The 21,924-nt window shown below is 35.8% G+C and overlaps 1 protein-coding gene across 1 annotated transcript in view; it reads right to left on the reverse strand.

Moving 5' to 3' along the window:
- Positions 1-254: 254 nt before the first annotated feature.
- The window catches only part of LOC137390937 (cholesterol transporter ABCA5-like), a 57,253-nt gene continuing 35,583 nt past the window's right edge, over positions 255-21,924 (reverse strand). Inside the window, exons 19-34 of the mRNA XM_068077251.1 lie at positions 16,283-16,426; positions 15,215-15,346; positions 13,447-13,593; positions 12,096-12,296; positions 11,609-11,821; positions 9,969-10,141; positions 8,945-9,020; positions 7,481-7,695; positions 5,430-5,668; positions 3,828-3,883; positions 3,138-3,230; positions 2,908-3,030; positions 1,984-2,096; positions 1,726-1,831; positions 1,386-1,523; positions 255-416 (exon numbers count right to left, since the gene is read on the reverse strand). Coding sequence (XP_067933352.1) covers positions 255-416; positions 1,386-1,523; positions 1,726-1,831; positions 1,984-2,096; positions 2,908-3,030; positions 3,138-3,230; positions 3,828-3,883; positions 5,430-5,668; positions 7,481-7,695; positions 8,945-9,020; positions 9,969-10,141; positions 11,609-11,821; positions 12,096-12,296; positions 13,447-13,593; positions 15,215-15,346; positions 16,283-16,426 — 2,331 coding nt within the window. The remainder of the gene's footprint in view (positions 417-1,385; positions 1,524-1,725; positions 1,832-1,983; positions 2,097-2,907; positions 3,031-3,137; positions 3,231-3,827; positions 3,884-5,429; positions 5,669-7,480; positions 7,696-8,944; positions 9,021-9,968; positions 10,142-11,608; positions 11,822-12,095; positions 12,297-13,446; positions 13,594-15,214; positions 15,347-16,282; positions 16,427-21,924) is intronic.

Raw genomic sequence — 21,924 nt, forward strand, 5'->3', positions numbered from 1 at the left:
AAAGTTATGTACTGTTTGAATCTTATGCAAAAAACGAAGCCTTTTACATTGAAGCTTTTGTAACAATAATTATTGAAGTATCGAGTACAACTGTAAAAGACTCGCGGAAAAACTTTCTAGCGCTTTGCTAACATTCTTGCAAAACTTGAGCTAAGAGATGACAGGAGCAAAGTGATGATTGTAGACAAAACGACGTTCGGCCCTAAATCAGACTTTTATGTGTCTTTTCAGTTATTCTCTCTTTCTTTGTCAGCTTAATCCTTGTCTTCATCAGCTTTTTCAATCTTATCTAATCTATCTTTGGTTGGAAAAAACTCCTCTTCTTTAGCATCATACGTGTGTGATTTGACATCCAAGTAATGCATATGTTTATCAGAATGCTTCTGTGAAAACTTTTTCAAGGCCTTATCCTCTACCTACAAACACATGATGTGCCTAACAGCTCTACTAACATACAACATGTATAACATCTCTACTAACATACAGCATGTATAACATATCTACTAGCATACAACATGTATAACAGCTTTACTAACATACAACATGTATAACAGCTCTACTAACATACAACATGTATAACAGCTCTACTAACATACAGTATGTATAACATCTTTACTAACATACAGCATGTATAACATATATACTAACATACAGCATGTATAACATCTCTACTAACATACAACATGTATAACATCTTTACTAACATACAACATGTATAGCAACTCTACTAACATACAGCATGTATAACAGCTCTACTAACATACAACATGTATAACATCTCTACTAACATACAGCATGTATAACATATCTACTAGCATACAACATGTATAACAGCTTTACTAACATACAACATGTATAACAGCTCTACTAACATACAACATGTAGAACAGCTCTACTAACATACAACATGTATAACAGCTCTACTAACATACAACATGTATAACATCTTTACTAACATACAACATGTATAGTAACTCTACTAACATACAGCATGTATAACAGCTCTACTAACATACAACATGTATAAGATCTTTACTAACATACAACATGTATAACAGCTCTACTAACATACAGCATGTATAACAGCTCTACTTACATACAACATGTATAACAGCTCTACTAACATACAACACGTATAACAGCTCCACTAATATACAGTATGTATAACATCTCTGCTAACATACAGTATGTATAACAGCTCTACTAACATACAACATGTATAACAGCTCTACTAACATACAACATGTATAACAGCTCTATTAAAATACAGGATGTATGTTTGTGTACCAGCTCCTCACATTAACAACATTAACAGTGTTTGTTACGGTTACTGTAGCCCTTGATCACCAGGAGTATAAAACAAAAATACTGCTGACCGTTATTACCTCTGAAGAAGCTGTCACCCCAGGTATGACCTTGCGCTGACTGGCCAGTTGCTGCTTGTTGATGTTTGACGGGGCATCACTAAGGTTCATTGATATCGCTAGTGTGTCAAACTTAACGGTAGACCTCTCGCCTTCTCTCTACAACAGTGTTAGTAACTTTGTAGTAGCAAAAACTTTTTTTCCGAGTTTTCTCTATGTTAATTTTTTTTCATCGGATTGATAATGAATCATATCTCGTAGTAAAGGCAGCGAATCTGTTGATTAGCAGCTTAATTGTTTTAACCTAAACGTAAAGGAAAAAAGTTGATAGCTTTTTAAATAATTATAAAAAAGTTAGTACCTTTTGAGTAGGAGACCTTATCATCGACTTCAGATGGGTCTCGTGGCTATTTATTGGAATATGGGTGGGATGATGGCTCGTTAATGTTCTGTGATATTGCGTGTTGCTAACGATACAAACAAAAGAGTTAGCCATAAAGGTTATGGCAGGATAAATATATAGTGTAAGAGTGTATAATCAACTTTATTTCACACCTTTATTTCAAACTTTTATTTTAGTGTGTTACAAGGCGTGCTGCTGAAGTAGAAAACTCCTTACCTAGGAGGGTAGATGAAACTTGCATTATCGTCTATATTCCCAGTAAGGCTGTAAGCACTCTTATAATCTGACTGTCTAATCAACTCCTGGTGAAGACTCGTTGTGGCCTTCAACTGCAGTAACAGAAGGTCTTTTACTATACCAGACGGAATGTTGCCTTCGTGCCCACAACCATGATACATGATTGTATAGCTTTCATTACAATGAGTACTGTTTGTTAACTATCTAGCCTGGAATCCAGGAAATTGCTGGAGCATAGAGCACAAAGCTTTCTTAGTCAGCGAAGATAAACTTCCTTTTTTGTTTGATTTGAGACTAGCACTTTCAACAATCTTTGTCTGAATTGTCTCCAGCACCACTACTTCTCATGGCCTCTCATGGCCTCTCATGACCTCTCATGGCCTTATGACCTCTCACGGCCTTATGACCTCTCATGACCTTATCCTAGCAACTCATCCAAACTGAAAGCACCCTCTTGTGCTATTCAAGTGTTAACCTACAGTTATCTGGCCTGTAGAGCCTGAATAACAGTACGAATACAACAAAGGGTCTACAGTTATCTGGCCTGTGGAGCCTGAATAACAGTACGAATACAACAAAGGGTCTACAGTTATCTGGCCTGTGGAGCCTGAATAACAGTACGAATACAACAAAGGGTCTACAGTTATCTGGCCTGTGGAGCCTGAATAACAGTACGAATACAACAAAGGGTAAATTCTTTATGAACTTGATGTTAAGTAGAGTGCATTTTGGCCTGTAGGTCATAAAACTACCACAGAGAGATATAAACAATTCAGACTAAAACAACTTTTGTCGAGCCAGTTTCACTAAGAGTAAAAGGGATTGTAAGAATATAAGCAATCTAAGACTGTCTTTTGAATGATCTTGATGCGCTGCCAGTATTTCAGTTAAATATTTAATTACCTGAATGTCAGCAACATATTTGGCTATGGCTTGTTGGAATTCTCTCTCTACTTCAGATAAGTCCTTTTCCTTGTCCGACGCCAATTTAGTTGCAGAATTCACCCTCGAATGCATTGCTGACACCTAAAAAATGATCTCTCAACTACATCCAAGTGCTGTCATCACCATTTCTCTAAAACTGGGTATAACAATTTTTTATAACTTCTGTGTGGGACTGATACTTTACTAACCATGCGACTCCGGGCCACTTCTTGACAGAACTGCTTTTGTTCAGTGCTAGTGTTCATCTCTTCAGTCTGAAACTTGGCAAACTCAAGAAAAACCTGCAGCATAATCATTACTAGCAGCTGCTACCGCAGTAATACAGCAGTAATAGTTGTAGTAATATCAGTGACAATAGTATCATTTCTAGTAGTAGAAGCAGTGGTAAAGCAAGTGGTAGCAGAAATAATCATGATGGAAGTACAACCAAACCTTGGGTAGTGATAGTAGTCATGATAGTGGTAGTTAAAGTAGGAGTAGTAATAATAGTAGTAGTAAGAGTAGCAGTAGTAGTAGAAGTAGTAGTAGAAGTAGTATTAGCAGTAGTGGTAGGAGTAACAGTAGTAGTATCACTAGTAGTAGTAATAGTAGTAGTATTAGTAGTAGTTATAGTAGTAGCAGTATTAGTAGTAGTGGTAGGAGTTACAGTAGTAGTAGTAGTAATAGTAGTAGTATTAGTAGTAGTGGTAGTAGGAGTAGTAGTATTAGTGGTAGTAGTAGTAGCAGTAGTAGCAGCGGTAGTAATTGTTGTAAGACTGGTAGTAGTAACACTCTTCAGAGTAACAATAATCTGACATTACTAAACAAGAACCTCCGTAGGAAAATAATGTCGGTTCAAAAACTGAGCAGCTACTCTTCTATATTCTGGTTGAACTCACTTGTTCCAGTGTAGCTTGACTGAAGTTGTATTCTCCAATATCAATTTTCTTTTTGGCTGCAAGGTAACATATAAAAGATCAATTAACGTACTTCAGAGCATGTTAACAGTTGCACAGCAAACACGGCTGATATACATTATAAAATGGCTTACGACTATAATGTAGAACTGCTTTTTATCATCAAACCTTAATTAAAGGTTGACTTGCAACAAAATTCACATTACCGTTATTTGATATGAAAAGATTCACCATGTCTTACTCTGTTGTGTTGTAGGTGCCAAATATATGAGAATGTGATTACAAGCTCTTAAAAGCTAAAAAACGAACAGTTAATCGCAGCCACACGAGACCACCGTAGTTTGGATTCTCTTTCCAAAATGGCTCATATGGGACGTAGCTGTGTTAGATGGTTTCTGTTTACACTTTCATGTCACCTTATTCATCGAAATATTTCACAAATGTACTTCACGCATTCAATAAAACCATGTCTATTGTTCTTACTCGTCTATTTTATCTTCGTTGTAATGCTGCCACTTTTAGCAGTGATATCTTATAACTTACCATAAAAATTTGTTTAATTTTTTAGCCTTAGCTTGAAAGAGTACATATCATTGTCTGACAATCATGACGAGCCTGTCATTTGTGATAATCGAAAAATGCTGCAGAAATTATTTGTGAAGTATTGGGTCACATGATCGGATTACGACTTGCCGATTAGACCAAACCGAAACAAAACTGTAAAGTAGCGAGCATCTATATTTGATACAGGGTCTTCGGTAAAACCCGAAGTGTTTGTCATAAACTAGTGCTACGATAAGTGTTATATTGAGCTTTTTATTGGCCTTTCAATTCACGGGAGAACATCACGTGACAAGACGATAACCAAATTTCATGGCTACGTCAGAGAAATAAAGAGATTCCAATCTACGGGGGCTTTTCGTTTTTGAGCTTTTAAGAGCTTGTAATCACATTTCCACATATGTGGCACCTACAACACAGCAGAGTAAGACATGGTGAATCTTTTGATACCAATTAACTATAATGTGAATTTTGTTGCAAGTCAACCTTTAATTAATCAGTCTCAACACTTGCATCACAATAATACCCATAAATTGAACTCCCTTACAATTGCTAGACATTTTGACTATATCTATCTGTATCTATATCTATCTGTATCTATATCTATCTGTATCTATATCTATCTGGAGTAACAGGTGTAACAGCAATGTCTCACTCATGTTCAACTGGTCATATGTTAGCATCAAGTTTTACATATGCTACCAGAAACTTAAGAGCTGAGTGCATGTCAAGGCCAACCAGCCCTAAAGATGTGCACTCTATCAAACTACAGTAGGCCTTATTGACAATTATTGACATCTTATTAGTTTCCTTGCTGCAACATTCAGCCAATAGGTATAGCTAATATGCGATTGCACCACTACAACACCACAACCCTACATCTTAAGGTATCCATTGCTTGTGTTGGTGAGGGTTGATAACAATACAAAACCTAAAGCATCTATTGCAATGCTGAAGGTGAAAGTTCAGCCCTGCATTTTCCGATAAATATGGAACTTATCTTCCTTCTGATGTAATACCAACCTTCTTCAAGAATCTCGAAGCTTCTTGCCAATGAGCTCACTTCCTTGGCAGCAATCTTGTACGCGACTCTTGGGCCAAACTGTTCAAGGATGATGCTCGATGGAAAGTAGTTAAATATGAATTCATGCAGCTTATCCACTTCCTTCACTAGCACCGCCTCCTTCGTGCTCGCTAGTTTGATTTCTAGCTGATAGCCATGACCAAACCTTGTCTTGAGATGCTGTGTCGTTCCCAGACACCTATAGAAGTAACCCAATAGTATTTCATGTATGCGGAAAAGTCTGATGTATTTCATAGGCTGCTTGCGCTTTTTCCTGATGTTTTGAGCTATGCGGCTTATATAAAGGCGCGGTTTATATAAGGGTGCGGCTATTCTGTGGTTTTTTCTTTTGCGGCTAGGGCGCATTAGCCAGAATCTCCGGTTAGTGAGCTTCTAGCAGTGAAAGAAAAAACGAAACAATGTCTGACGGTACTATTCCGTTAGGCACAGGGTTAAAAAGCGTCGGTTAATATGGAACAGTGCCTAACGGCACTGTTCTATTTTAACTAGCAAAGTTGCTGCCGTGTTAAAAAGCACCGCCTTGAGTTCTGCGGCCTATACAAAGGTACGGCCTAAGCATTGTTTTATTATTGTTTTTTTTAAATAAAGCAGATGCGGCTTATATAGGGGTGCGGTTAACAGTCCGAAAAGTACGGTATATATATAAATCTCAAAGTTTGTGGGTCTGTTCTTCTGTACTTCGCTATAGCTATGAAAATCTTAGAGTTAAAAGCTCGCATCATGCTGGATTTGCACTCATGAAGATTGCAACTGCAAGTTTGTTAACCATCATCTAACCAAAAATCTACGATGGCTTTTACGATTACATAGCTGTTACTATACATATATACCGTATTCCCTTTTCCCAATTTCACACGCTAAATGACGTATTAATTGAAACTCTATTAACTCTATGAAACAATGCTTATCTGTACTCGCCATACTAGGGCTAATTTGTTTTCCACAAAACGATATCAACAATCAATTCTCTCAAAACTAAAATTCGGCAATTGTATCTCAGCGTCATCTGTCAAATTTTAGTTAAAAGTTTACTAAAATGCATACTAAAACTTCCTCCAAGTATGTTTTAGTACACTAAATTCATTTAAGTTAGATTCAGCGTTCATGTTACATGCCTGTCTCAAAGGTAAGAACTCTACACGTAGTACATTGTAATATTAAATTTTCTTGCAGACCATAACCACTAAATGCACTAAAGTTATTGTAGGTAAATATAGTTACTGAGGTTAACATATTGTTTTGTTATTATTTTTTAATGATGATGATTTTGATGATTTTTACCAGGCAGTGGTTGCATTAGATAATTGCTATGTGTTTCTAGACCACTCTATACGTCCATACAATATTTTTCCCTTATGATGCCAACACTTAAATAAACTAAAATAATATAATTGTATACCAGATAATTTTTCATTGTAATCTTAGCAAATCAGACTATATTTAGCCATTACTTGTTAATTATTTTACACATACATTTAAACACCTCTTCAGTTTTATTTTTCTTCGGAATTTAGTTCACCAAAACACTTTTTTCCCGATATGAAATTTAAGTTACAGTTGTTTGAAAACCTTTATAGTTGTTTTTTTAATTCAATTGAATTGCAGAAAAAAAACTTTCCCACAATAGAAAGTTTAAAAGTTAGAACGGTAAATGTTGTACATATTAAATAAAAACAAATTTTCTGTCCAAAGATTTTTTTATTACTCAGACAACACCAGCCATTCGTCTAGTTGGTTTAATATATCAATGATAACAAGAATCTACTTTTACCACATGTCTGTGCCCCCTTGCTCGTGTGCAAAAATGCCTTAAATGGAAAAATTATTTCTTGAAAGAAAGATCTGCAGGGAATAAAAATAAATTTGCGCGCCTTAGAACTCTGAAGGCAATTTTAAACGCAAAAAATCAGGAGCATTTTTTACTGTAAAAGTGAAAAGACAGCATTGATGGAGCTTTTGGCAGCACCTTCAGCACTCGTTGTTTACTTACTCAAGCTGTCCATTAATCATAATTCCTAGCCTGTGACATAAAGCATCCGCCTCTTCCATATAGTGAGTGGTAAGTATGGCACCCCGTTCGGAACCCTCAAAACTGTGCTGTATTGCATCCCAGAATACTCTTTTAGACTGAGGATCCATACCTGTAGAAGGCTCGTCTAGCAGCACTACTCGAGGGTCTCCCAACATTGCCATAGCAAAGCTAAGCTACATATACCAGATCGAGCTAACAGACAGAAAGGTCAAAGTGATAGCCTAAGCTAGTAACAGACAACAAGGTGTGGGTTTTATAAAGCAATGAATTTTCTCTGATGTATGTCATTAGATGTCTATCTAAAGGAGGTATGACAGTGGTGGTCTACATATTTTATGAAAACTATTATGGAGCAGACAACTTCACTTTTATCAAGAGTAATTCCCTCATGGAACAATTTGTAATAATTCAGCACACTCACACACATTAGGGCAAGTCACTGTGAAACATGAAGTCTAGTCATTATAGCTATGTGACCAACTATGGTTACTGTAGGCTACACAGTGAACTGCAGGGAACCTCGATATATGACATTAATTGATTCCAGTGTTGGCATCGTAAGGTGAAAATGTCGTATAGAGGGATATAGAAACCCATAGTAATTATCTAATGCAAACACCCCTGATAAAATATCATCAAAATTTTGTATATTTAGTGTACATATTGAAAATTGGTAATAAAATAGTATATTAACTTTAGTAACTACAGTCACCTACAGCAACTATATCGTATTTAGTGGATCTGCTTATAATTATGTTTAGGATTTTTACTTCTTTCTTTAACATCATTATCAATCTTAAAATCCATGGCTAATAAATTAAAGTTATATATGTAGTTATATAGTTATATGCGTATTATGAATTAAAGTTTATAGTAAATATTATATTAAACGCTAAAATGCCCAATAAAGTTTTACTCTCGCTTACTTTTCACTAATTTTTGTTTCACTCACGCGATATCAAGCATTTTCAAAACACTTTCTGGTAACTCACAGTTAACTCAGCTAAATCTATTTCATTTCTCTGTTTAGTGATACAAACAATATTATAATATTATAATATGTATCATGCAACAGCAACTCAAATAATCAACAAGGTTTAATATAAGCTAAAATCTCTTTTGTCTTCAACAAGCTTATATAAATAGTAAAAACGAAAACAGGCCAATTGTTAAACTTTTTGCTATATACGCACATAAGAGGTACTCAGCAATAAGAATACACTGTGCCTAGTTATCAGCATTCAACATCTTTTTTGTGAAAAGGGTAGACCAAGGGAAGCAAGGCTTTAATTGGGTTTGGTGCAAACTCAAGTATAAAAATATTACTACTGTATAAACTCGTCAAAATGCTCGTGTCAGACCTTGTTCAACAGATGAAACTGACCTATTGCTGTGACTAAGGAAGATAGGGGCTTGACTTACCTTTCGTTTGGTTCCACCAGAAAGAGCACTCGCTTTTTTCTCTGCGTGCTCTGTCAACTGGAGCAGCTCGAGAAAACTGCAAACAATCAATTTTTTATTAGAGCTATATTCATCGGAGTGTCTATCACACATACTGGGAACTGCATATTAGCCCACCAGCTGCATTTTACAGAAAATGTGGCTAAATCGACAATGATATTTACTGCTGCACTGCAGTAGAAGAACAGCTATTATACTTGCATCACTATCAACAGCTACAGAACTATTATTTAACCATTACTATGTGAATTTTATACTATACATCAGCAGATGCCGCCTTTTTTATAAAATCGTTGTTAAATACAAGTGTAAGCGGAATGAATGAAAATCGTAATGCTTTGACATAAAAGAGTGCTTTCAGATTAGCTATGAGCACCCTAAAAAAGTCATTGTGCGAAACTTAAAAATATCTATTATTCAATGGGGCTGTGTTATAAACATTTAGTTACTCCTATGTGTAACCTTAAACTTGGAGTTATCCTCTACATGCAGTTTTCATCTGTATGTGACTGACATAGTTATTGCTCTATTGATGACCTCTGAATGAATTCTAAAAATAGCTTTAGCATATGGGGATAAAGTTTGTTATAACTTGGTTATCATAGCCTACAAATGATAAACTATTTATGAAGATCTCAGGCTACAAAGATCTCAAGATACATGTTAATGATGCATCTACAGGCATTCACTTGTCTACTGCTAGCAGACCCCACCTGATTTGGTGATTGCTTACCCTAGCATCCCTCAATACAAGGAAAAATTACATTAATTTTTTTACAGTTGTGAAGTGTATATGATTGACACATAAATGTCTAAAGTGTGTCACCTATACATACCCCCTACACATACCCCTTACACACACCCCTCTACACATACTCCCTACACATACTCCCTACACATACTCCTTACACACACCTTCTACATGTGTCCTATAGACGTAGAAAATACTAAAGCACCCGAAGAGTAATGAATGAGAGTTACTCACTAAGAGGTGACAGCTGGTACCATAACAGGGTGATACCCTCTCACTACACTGTAGGCATTCAGGTGCTCCCTTATTGTTATACTGCCCCAAACAGCATCAAACTGAGGACAATAGCCCATCTGTCTGTAGGCCTCTGCCAGGTTTCTATGAATATTTGTAGCTCCCGAGCACACCTGCAAGCCGTACAAGTCAGTCCACGCAATCAAATACATCAATATATATATTGGTATTTATATATATTATATAATATATAATATCTCATATAATATATATAATTTACATAATTTCAAAGTTTTTCTTTTGTTTTCTGTCGGCGGCATGTCCAGATAAAGCAATTAAAATCCTGCAATAAAAACTCCCCAGTGCTGGATTTGAACTCACAGCGATTGCAAATGCAAGTATGCAAACAAACGCAACTAACCACAACATTATTTGTAATTTTCAATTTGCCATTTTAATTTAAAATCTTCCATCACAGTGTAACTGTAATGGCACAATTTTGATCATAATATTCCGGTTATTGGAAAGGACATTCACTAGAAATTGTAGAACTAAAAAATGTTCACACGGGCATTTTCGCGTAGGAATTGCCACTACATTCTCTCTTGGCTCAGTCAGACAAAGTGCCCGCGGCAGCTTCACTGATGTATTTAATTTCGATATCTCATTTTTACATTTGTGCCAGTACCGACTACCAAGAGGTACCAGTATAATGTCGTTACAGTAATGCCGTTACACTGTTTCCGGTTTTTCGTATGGTCCAATTGCTACATCGGTAAAAACTAATACTTTTTACGCAGACAATCGTATTAACTCGCGCAGGAATAGCCTCTACATTTTCTCTCCGCTGCATTTCCTCTTAGAAGTCTGCACTGAAAATTTATTTTGCTTTGAGTTTTGAATACGACTATTATAATAATTATAATAGTCATATTCAAAACTCAAAATAAACTAAACTTTCAGTGCAGACTTCTAAGAAGAAATGCAGCGGAGAGAAAATGTAGAGGCTATTCCTGCTCGAGATAATACGATTGTCTACGTGAAAAGTATTAGTTTTTAACGATGTAGCAATTGGACTATACGAAAAACCGAAAACAGTGTAACGGCACATTTGAAATTGTGAGAGCACATTTGAAATGTGTAACGACACATTTGAAGTTGAAACGACACATTTAAAAATTAAAAATTAAAAAAATAAGTAATGGTAGCAAAAAATTAGTTTTTAAGCAATTTCACACAAATAACAAACGCAAAAGGTAACATTAATTAATAATCAAAAGTGCACATTTTGCATTTGTATACGGCATACGCTGTGTGATAAACGCGATAGCATGCAAGGACTGTATAGCTCAGTGGTTAAATGCGTGGTTTGAAACTTACGGTTGCATTATTCGTGAGCTCAATTCCAGCATGCAGCGAGCTTTTTATTCGAAGATTTTAATAGCTATAACTGGACATACCGAAGTACAGACAGACACACAAACTTTGAGATTTATATATATAGATTGTATACATGCATTATATATATAATCCAATATTGGATATATATATATATAACATATACATAATCCAATATACCAGCTTTTACTTTACTGCATGCTTTCTATGGAAGATATACAATTATCTAACATCTAACATACCACACCGGCGTCTGGAGCTATTTCTGCAGTTAAGATATTCATAGTTGTAGACTTTCCAGCCCCATTGGGCCCAAGAAGACCAAGAACTTCCCCTGGCATTACTTGAAAAGAAAGATTGTTGACTGCAACCATATGCCTTGACTCGGACTTGAGACCTCTTCGGCCGGACGGTTTTAAAAACAGCTTTCGAATGTTTTGCACCTTCAAAACTGGCTGCAAGTTTACAAAAGAAAAAAAATGTCACATATTCAAATATGCTGAAACTACTGTACAAAAACAAAGGAATGAGAAATAATGCAATAGAAAATAACCAACATTATCGTGGCTCAATGTTAATAGACATCAGAAAGTTGACCACAAATTTATATAGCTTTTAGTTTGTAGCTTGATTCTTAGTCTAGCAAGCTCAGGCTATTTAATGCATAGCTAAGGGTGGTTTATTAATTATTAGTCTACGAAATAAGAGAGTTATATATATATCAAGGACCTCGCCAGCAGACGATGGCAGTTGGCCGCTGACTATTTGCCTCTCTTTCGCCACATCATCATCTTCTTGGATTATAATATGAGGATTGGCTGCTATTGTCTCGTCTTTGTGAATCCTTATTTGAGACTTGAATTTTTTTCCTGCCTTTTCATCATCGACAATCCAGAGAGTGAATGCAAGGAATGGCAACCAGAAAATGGGCTGAAAAAAATTTAACAGCTCAAGAAGCCGAAGCAGACAGACTTTTAGCTGACACAAAACTGGCTTTGATGAGCATACATAGAGAATCTTGAGGTTTTATACATGCACCTGCACGTGCTGCCACTTGAATATAGCGGTAAATCTAGAGTGTCAGGTAATTAATATGTAACTCTGACTACTTCACAATAGAAGAGAAAAAAAAAGTAAGTAAAGCAAAATTAAGAAGGGAAGAAAATATGAAAAAAAGACAGGAAATGCAGTACAGAAGGTAACGAAAAGAGGAAGCCAATCAGAAGGTTACCATAGCAACATCTTACAGCAAGAAAAATCGGCAACAATCTGTTTTCCCACAGAAAGTATGACTGTATTCTGATGACAGGGTCATCACTTTGCTGACTGTAGCTTTGCTTCACATCAAACTGTAACAAAAAGTAAGAAAAGCCAGTGTGAGGGTTGATGTACACAAGTACATGTATATGTGTGCTAGTACACGTATGCAAGTACATGTATGCTAGTATATGTGTGCTAGTACATGTACTTGTGTACATGTATGCAAGTACCTGTATGCAGGTACGTGTACGCAAGTACATGTACGCAAGTACATGTAGGCAATTACATGTATGCAAGTACATGTATGCAAGTACATGTACTTGCATACATGTGATTGCATACATGTACTTGTGTACAGGTACTTGTGTACATGTACTTGCGTACAGGTACTTGCAAACATGTACTTGCATACATATACTTGTGTAAATGTATTACATGTATGCAAGTACATGTACTTGCATACATGTACTTGCATACATGTGATTGCATACATGTACTTGTGTACAGGTACTTGTGTACATGTACTTGCATACATGTACTTGCATACATGTATTACATGTATGCAAGTACATGTACGCAAGTACATGTACTTGCATACATGTACTTGCATACATGTACGCAAGCATATGTATGCAAGTATATGTACGCAAGTACATGTATGCAAGTATATGTATGTAAGCACATGTATGCATGTACGTGTACGCAAGCACATGTACACAAGTACCTGTACACAAGTACATGTATGCAATCACATGTATGCAAGTACATGTATGCAGAAGGTGAAACAATTTAGACCAATAGAAAGACAAGTAGTGCAAACCTTGAGTAGGTGGAAGAAGAACCCACTCGCTGAATAGAAAGGGTTGACAAAGGAGAAAATAATATGAAGTATATCTGCAATATTTCTGGCGTAGTCATCTGGAGACATCCCGGTCATACCAATAGGAACGAAGAACAGAATGTTTAGCTGTTGGAATACAAGAAAAGTAAGCCATTAGGAGATTTGGTGCAAGAATGTGTTGATCTCCGGAATGAGAAAAGTTTTTGGTCAAAACTGCTGTAGAATCTAAAGCTAGCCAAAGTTCCTGATTAGCATTTAGAGTGTGGGTGATTCTATAGGATCTCATTATCAAATTTTAGTACACCTTAGTTGGAAATGTGCTACAACCTTATCTGATATACTTACCAGGTTATCATCTGCTAGGGAGTTGATATGAAAATCTTGAGCATTTTTTGTCCATTAGCTATTAAAGATGACCTTATGACCTTACACAAGATTTTAATAGATTTTATCAGAAAGTGTTGATTTTTTTCTATCGTTTGCGATTGTTTTTGATGTTTGAGGTGATCTGACTGTCAGGATGTTTCATGATTAAAATCAACAAAACTTGTTTGTGATTAAAACGTTCAGATTCAAACGAAAGTGTGAAATATGTTGTCTGTAGCTACACTTCGGCACAAGTACCGACAATATAAAGACGCTGCAACTTGAACGCAATAGCTGATAGCAATAATGAGGGAGAGACAGGCCGCCGCGCGACTAGTTATGTCATTTTGGCACACATTTTTCTTCTGAGAATTTTAACCTTGATCAAGTTCTGTTGATTTTAATCTTGAAACATCCTGGCAGTCAGATCACCTCAAACATCACAAACAATCACAAGTGATTGAAAAATACCGATTCCTGTTGATAAAATCCAATAAAAGTTTGTAAAAGTTCATTTTTCAAACGGTAGTGAGTCGGTCGACTCCATACCAGCACATGCTAATCAGTGTCACCACAGCCTGACAATCTGCAGCTGTCAATGTATACCATATATATTCCCAAAAATGGTGGATGATAAATGGTAGCTGTGTTTGTGTTCTTCATTGCTCAAAGTCAAGGATAAGATCTACTTTCAATGATTCACAATGGCAACATTAAATACTTCGCAAATAAGTACTGCCTGAACACAGAGCAACAGTAATAAGCATATTCAGTTTACCATGACCTATATAGTGATAAAGCTGTAGTTCTCTCACAAAACAACTTGCCTTGTTAAATATTTAAATATTTTGGATCTCTGTACATAAAACCAAAAGAAGTTGGACCAAGTATTATAGAGACGATTGCCGATAGCCTATAAGGACATGTCTAAAACTCACCAATATACAAATAGTTTGTAACAAGCCTTGACTAGTTGCTGGAATATCAAAGGCGTACGAGCATATGTACAAGGTAAGTGTATAGAGAGGTAGGTAGAATATACAGAATAGTGCAGTGGAGATGAGGGCACCGGGCTCTAAGAGAGGTCGTAACTGAAACAAACATCCAACAACAGCAGTACAATCAGATAAACATGCCTAAATGCTCGTGTAGAAAAACTATGACAGAAAGTTAGGTTTTAGTCCCATAATGTGCTGGACAAATTTATAAACAAAACTTGAAATGCAATAGGTTGACATTCGAAGCTTTGAGACAATAACAAACAGCGCAGTTATAAAGTCAAAAGATGGAATCATGACTGGTTCTTGCAATATCTGTTTTAACAAAGTGCTTTCTTAATACCATTTCAACTAAGCACATGTACATGTATAATCGTAAATACCTGGAATATCCCAAAAGATATAATGAGAATAACACCAATCAGTGCAAACTGAGCCAAGTCTACTGCAGATACAGAGAGCCAGTAAAGCTGAGGTGGTAAACCGGCTATTCTCAGTTGGCTCTTGGCCTTTGTCTGTAAAGACAGAGCTGAGCAGTTGTACAACTAACAGTGTAGGTCTCTTACAAGGAGATGTACAACTAACAGTGTAGGTATCTTACAAGGAGATGTACAACTAACAGTGTGGGTATCTTACAAGGAGATTTATAACTAACAGTATTAAATACTTAACAGCATTAAGAATGTGCGGATGAATGTACTGTCTAACCTCAGCCAATCAGCAAACTACTCAACTAAAAACTGACTGAACTAGTCCTCGAGTCCACACTGTTGGTGCACTGAGTTTATATTTGACCCTTATGAACCCTAGAGCAATAACCTTAAAAGTATCTGATGGAACATATCCAAGTAAAGGACTATAAAGCAATCTTTTAACATCATGTTCTTAAGCACTGCCTTTTATTTACAATCATCAAATTTTAAGTTATTTGAAGCTTCAGTAATTTTGCAACTGGCTAAATTATACATGCATATTTGCTTAATGCTCATAAACTTACTACGGTTTTAAACGGTCATTCGATGTGGTGTAAAAGATTTGTACACTCTTGATTAGGCAGCTGACCAATGAATCAACAGATTTCGAACTCTCTACATAGAAAGATGGCACAAAAATATACAGCAGAACTTCTCAGATATCATATTGAATTAAGGTAAATCAGTGTTGAGGTGATCGAGACCATCGTAGTTTGTCGGAGTTCCATAAAAACAGTATATGTACTTAACGGCTTGAAATTTGGTGTTCCATAAATTTGGGGTTCTGCTTACCAACACCGTGTTAGCAGATTGTTTCACTTGAACATGGCCCAATAGGATCATTAACTAGCATTCATAAAATCATTTAACTAACTAATGAACACCGATAAGCCACCTAGATGACAACCAATTAACTCTTACTGTTACTTATGGGCTATCTCTCATCTAAGTAGGTATGCAAGGAGTATAACAGCTTACCGTTCTGTCAACCACGGCGGCTTGAGCAAAACTTGAAGGCAAAAATATGATGGCAAATCCAATAATGACAGAGAAGGAGAATATAGAACCATTGAAGACATAGATGGGTGCTATGGAACCCCATGGTAGACTTGATGTCTTAATCTGTAAATGCAAAGGTACACAGATGGTGTTCTATCGTGCTATGACATGACATGCTATGACATGTCATGTCATGCTATGACATATTATGCTATCATGTCATAGCATGTCATGTCATACTATGACATGAAATGTCATAGTATGACATGACATGTCATAGTATGACATGACATGCTATGACATGATAGCATGTCATAGCATAACATGTCATAACATTTCAAGTTATGACATGAAATGTCATAACTTGAAATGTTATGACACTGCATAGCACCCTAACGAAGCGCCCTAACGTAGCGCCCTAACGTAGCTCCCTAACGTAGCTCCCTAACGTAGCTCCCTAACGTAGCTCCCTAACGTAGCTCCCTAACGTAGCGCCCTAATGTAGCTCCCTAACGTAGCTCCCTAACGTAGCTCCCTAACGTAGCTCCCTAACGTAGCTCCCTAACGTAGCTCCCTAACGTAGCGCCCTAACGTAGCTCCCTAACGTAGCTCCCTAACGTAGCTCCCTAACGTAGCTCCCTAACGTAGCTCCCTAACGTAGCTCCCTAACGTAGCTCCCTAACGTAGCTCCCTAACGTAGCTCCCTAACGTAGCTCCCTAACGTAGCTCCCTAACGTAGCTCCCTAACGTAGCTCCCTAACGTAGCTCCCTAACGTAGCTCCCTAACGTAGCTCCCTAACGTAGCTCCCTAACGTAGCTCCCTAACGTAGCTCCCTAACATAGCTCCCTAACGCACTCATAAAGGTTAACAAAGTTGTGCCCTAATTAGCTTACTTAACTTTTCAAATCAACCCAGTTGAAAACTGAGTTGAATGTTGATTAGACTTTTGAAAAAGAATATCAAATTTATAGTGAGCTGTCTAAATCTTTGGTAAGTTATTATGTATTAAATATTATGTATTATGTTATTGTGTATTATTATTTTTTATTGTTATTGCTAATTTAATGAGTTATTAATAATAATAATTATTGCTAACTTCTTAATCGTTCTTTTGAGTCTAACAGCAAAGTAGCTGCCGAGTTCTGTCCACACTGTAAAAATCCAAAAAATTTACTATGTATATAAAATATCTGGCCAAGTTTACGCTGAGTTACTTAAATTTGTACAGTATTACTATGTCAGTTCAGTGTTGTAAATACAGTAGCCACTGATAATAAGTTTTCATCAAAGCTGTTGTATGGCATTACTAATAACTTGCGTTTGTAGCTGAATCAATTTGCTCAGTTGACGGAGACATTCAATTGTGTGTTAGTAGCAAACACTGTCTTACAAATTAAAAAAAGTTCTTCTCGTAAAGAGTGCTCCTAGGAGGGGTGACAAACTTAGGCCCCCTCTCTTCTGTGCTCCTTGAAACAATGGTAAATGCGTGCCTTATAACAGACAGTTGTGAAAACTGGATATAAAATACCGTAAAACCTTTAATTGAACAACATGGCCCTCTATTTTTCAACCCTTTCTCTATAATAGTGGCGGTCAATCGGAAATGGCGTTCAAATAGAGGCTGGCGTTGTATTTTTCCAATGGCTCATCAGAATTTTGGAAAGATAAATTCAGCCTTTTTCGGGCAAAACGAATGTCGCCAATATTTTGCCCTCTTTTTCCGGTGAAGCGATATCAAACCTTTTGGATGCAATAAATCTGCTAACTTACCTCCAACTAGTCAAAGATCTCTTAATAAATATGCGTTGAAATATCTGTACCAGTTGACATCTATTGCTTGCAATTAATCTCATATTGTAGCCTGTCTTGCTTTACGATTTGTTGGAGCTTTCAATTTTTATTTCATTCTAAATTCGAAGACATATTTTTATTTCATATCTATATTTACCAATGTTGCATAAAAGTGCATTGCACTCATTGATATGTTTGCTACTAGTTAACAGTAAGAGAATGAACAGCTCACAAGCATTTGACAAATAACAAATAAAAGAGATTGTGAGTGTAAAAGCTACTCACAGTGGTGTTATACTCAAGAAGAAGGGACTTTGTTATAAGGTTAATAAGCATTGGAAGGCTGTGAATCCAAGTGTCATTGTAGAATATAATGACAGATACGTTGTCTGAACCGTCTGACTAAAAAAACTGGTTATAGTTACCAATAGTTTAGACACGTTTATACAAAATAGAAATTGAACTATATCAGTTAGTTCTAGCTTCAAACATCAGAGTCAGCAGTCAGCAGGCCGACATCTTGAGAGATAACTCAACTAGTAGTCAGCTCTGAGTGACAATTTCATAGGAATTCATGTAGGAGCACAATGTACCTATATAGTTTATGTAGGAGTACAATGTACCTATATAGTTTATGTAGGAGCACAATGTACCTATATAGTTTATGTAGAAGCACAATGTACCTATATAGTTCATGTAGAAGCACAATGTACCTATATAGTTTATGTAGGAGTACAATGTACCTATATAGTTTATGTAGGAGTACAATGTACCTATATAGTTTATGTAGGAGTACAATGTACCTATATAGTTTATGTAGGAGTACAATGTACCTATATAGTTTATGTAGGAGCACAATGTACCTATATAGTTTATGTAGGAGCACAATGTACCTATATAGTTTATGTAGGAGTACAATGTACCTATATAGTTTATGTAGGAGTACAATGTACCTATATAGTTTATGTAGGAGTACAATGTATCTATATAGTTTATGTAGAAGCACAATGTACCTATATAGTTTATGTAGGAGTACAATGTACCTATATAGTTTATGTAGGAGTACAATGTACCTATATAGTTTATGTAGGAGCACAATGTACCTATATAGTTTATGTAGGAGTACAATGTACCTATATAGTTTATGTAGGAGCACAATGTACCTATATAGTTTATGTAGGAGCACAATGTACCTATATAGTTTATGTAGGAGCACAATGTACCTATATAGTTTATGTAGGAGCACAATGCATCTATATAGTTTATGTAGGAGTACAATGTACCTATATAGTTTATGTAGGAGCACAATGTACCTATATAGTTTATGTAGGAGTACAATGTACCTATATAGTTTATGTAGGAGTACAATGTACCTATATAGTTTATGTAGGAGCACAATGTACCTATATAGTTTATGTAGGAGCACAATGTACCTATATAGTTTATGTAGGAGCACAATGTATCTATATAGTTTATGTAGAAGCACAATGTACCTATATAGTTTATGTAGGAGTACAATGTACCTATATAGTTTATGTAGGAGCACAATGTACCTATATAGTTTATGTAGGAGTACAATGTACCTATATAGTTTATGTAGGAGTACAATGTACCTATATAGTTTATGTAGGAGCACAATGTACCTATATAGTTTATGTAGGAGTACAATGTACCTATATAGTTTATGTAGGAGTACAATGTACCTATATAGTTTATGTAGAAGCACAATGTATCTATATAGTTTATGTAGGAGCACAATGTACCTATATAGTTTATGTAGGAGCACAATGTATCTATATAGTTTATGTAGAAGCACAATGTACCTATATAGTTTATGTAGGAGTACAATGTACCTATATAGTTTATGTAGGAGTACAATGTACCTATATAGTTTATGTAGGAGCACAATGTACCTATATAGTTTATGTAGGAGTACAATGTACCTATATAGTTTATGTAGGAGCACAATGTACCTATATAGTTTATGTAGGAGCACAATGTACCTATATAGTTTATGTAGGAGCACAATGTACCTATATAGTTTATGTAGGAGCACAATGTACCTATATAGTTTATGTAGGAGTACAATGTACCTATATAGTTTATGTAGGAGCACAATGTACCTATATAGTTTATGTAGGAGCACAATGTACCTATATAGTTTATGTAGGAGCACAATGTACCTATATAGTTTATGTAGGAGCACAATGTACCTATATAGTTTATGTAGGAGTACAATGTACCTATATAGTTTATGTAGGAGCACAATGTACCTATATAGTTTATGTAGGAGCACAATGTACCTATATAGTTTATGTAGGAGCACAATGTACCTATATAGTTTATGTAGGAGCACAATGCATCTATATAGTTTTGCTGTTGTTGATATTGGTGACACGCAACATCTAGAAAATTTATTTGTTGTCTATAATCATAATAAATTCTGTGGATAGAGTTTATTTATCATCTATAATGTTGTAGAGTCAATCTATAATTTGCGATACTGAAAAAGTCTAAACTCTGTAAAGATTTGGGTCAAGTTAATACAAATGGAAAATTGATTAACTAATTTGTTATTACAGTTCAAGGAGGTTTTTTTCAACTGACTCAATAATGCTTGATTTATAGGTTCTTTTTCGTAATAGAGACATCCACATTGTGAGAGTAAATAGATTGCATACATACGAACATTTCTTGTTCGTATGTATGCAATTGTATGTACTATATATTTGATGAAATAAATCACACACACACGCGCGCACACGCACGCACACACCACACACCACACACCAAACACACACACATAATAGAGACATTCACATAATAGAGACATTCACATACATGTAATAGAGATATCCACATAATAGAGACATCCACATAATAGAAACATTCACATAATAGAGACATCCACATAATAGAGACATTCACATAATAGAGATATCCACATAGTAAAAACATCCACATAATAGAGATATCCACATAATAAAGACATCCACATAATAGAGACATTCACTTAATAGAGAGATCCACATAATAGAGACATTCACATAATAGAGACATCTACATAATAGAGACATCCACATAACAGAGACATCCACATAATAGAGACATCCACATAACAGAGACATCCACATAATGGAGACATCCACATAATAGAGACATCCACATAATAGAGACACTCACATAATAAAGACATCGACATAATAGAGACATCCACATAATAGAGACATTCACATAATAGAGATATTTACATAATAAAGACATCCACATAATAGAGACATCCACATAATAGAGAGATCCACATAATAGAGACATCCACATAATAGAGACATCCACATAATAGAGACATCCACATAATAGAGACATTCACATAATAGAGATATTTACATAATAAAGACATCCACACAATTTGCCTGTTAAATTCTGGTGTGAGTCCCCAATTGCATGCATTTACAAGTTCACATAGTCTTGTAAACGCATGCAATTGGGGACGCGATATTTTTACCATCACTTTGAGGACATTTTTCATCTATCATTAAGAGCTTTAAAAATAACATATTAAAACAGTTTTTGTTGGGTTTACAAATGCACTGATTTTTGGAGCTGTCATCTCATCCGTTTTTCAGTTATAGCTCATGAGAATTTAACACTAACTTTGGGGACATCACATCACACACATGTATGAATTTTTTATCTAATAAACGGGGACTTTTGCGTAGAGAAGATAACTCTGGCTTATTTTTGTTTTTTTCAACCATTTTGGAGTTGTCGGTATGTGATACTTTTCCCACACTTTCATAAATGTACTTGTAAAAGTTATCCATCACTA

Source organism: Watersipora subatra, chromosome 3 (genome assembly GCF_963576615.1).
Source record: "Watersipora subatra chromosome 3, tzWatSuba1.1, whole genome shotgun sequence".
In the NCBI taxonomy this organism is placed as follows: Eukaryota; Metazoa; Bryozoa; class Gymnolaemata; order Cheilostomatida; family Watersiporidae; genus Watersipora; species Watersipora subatra.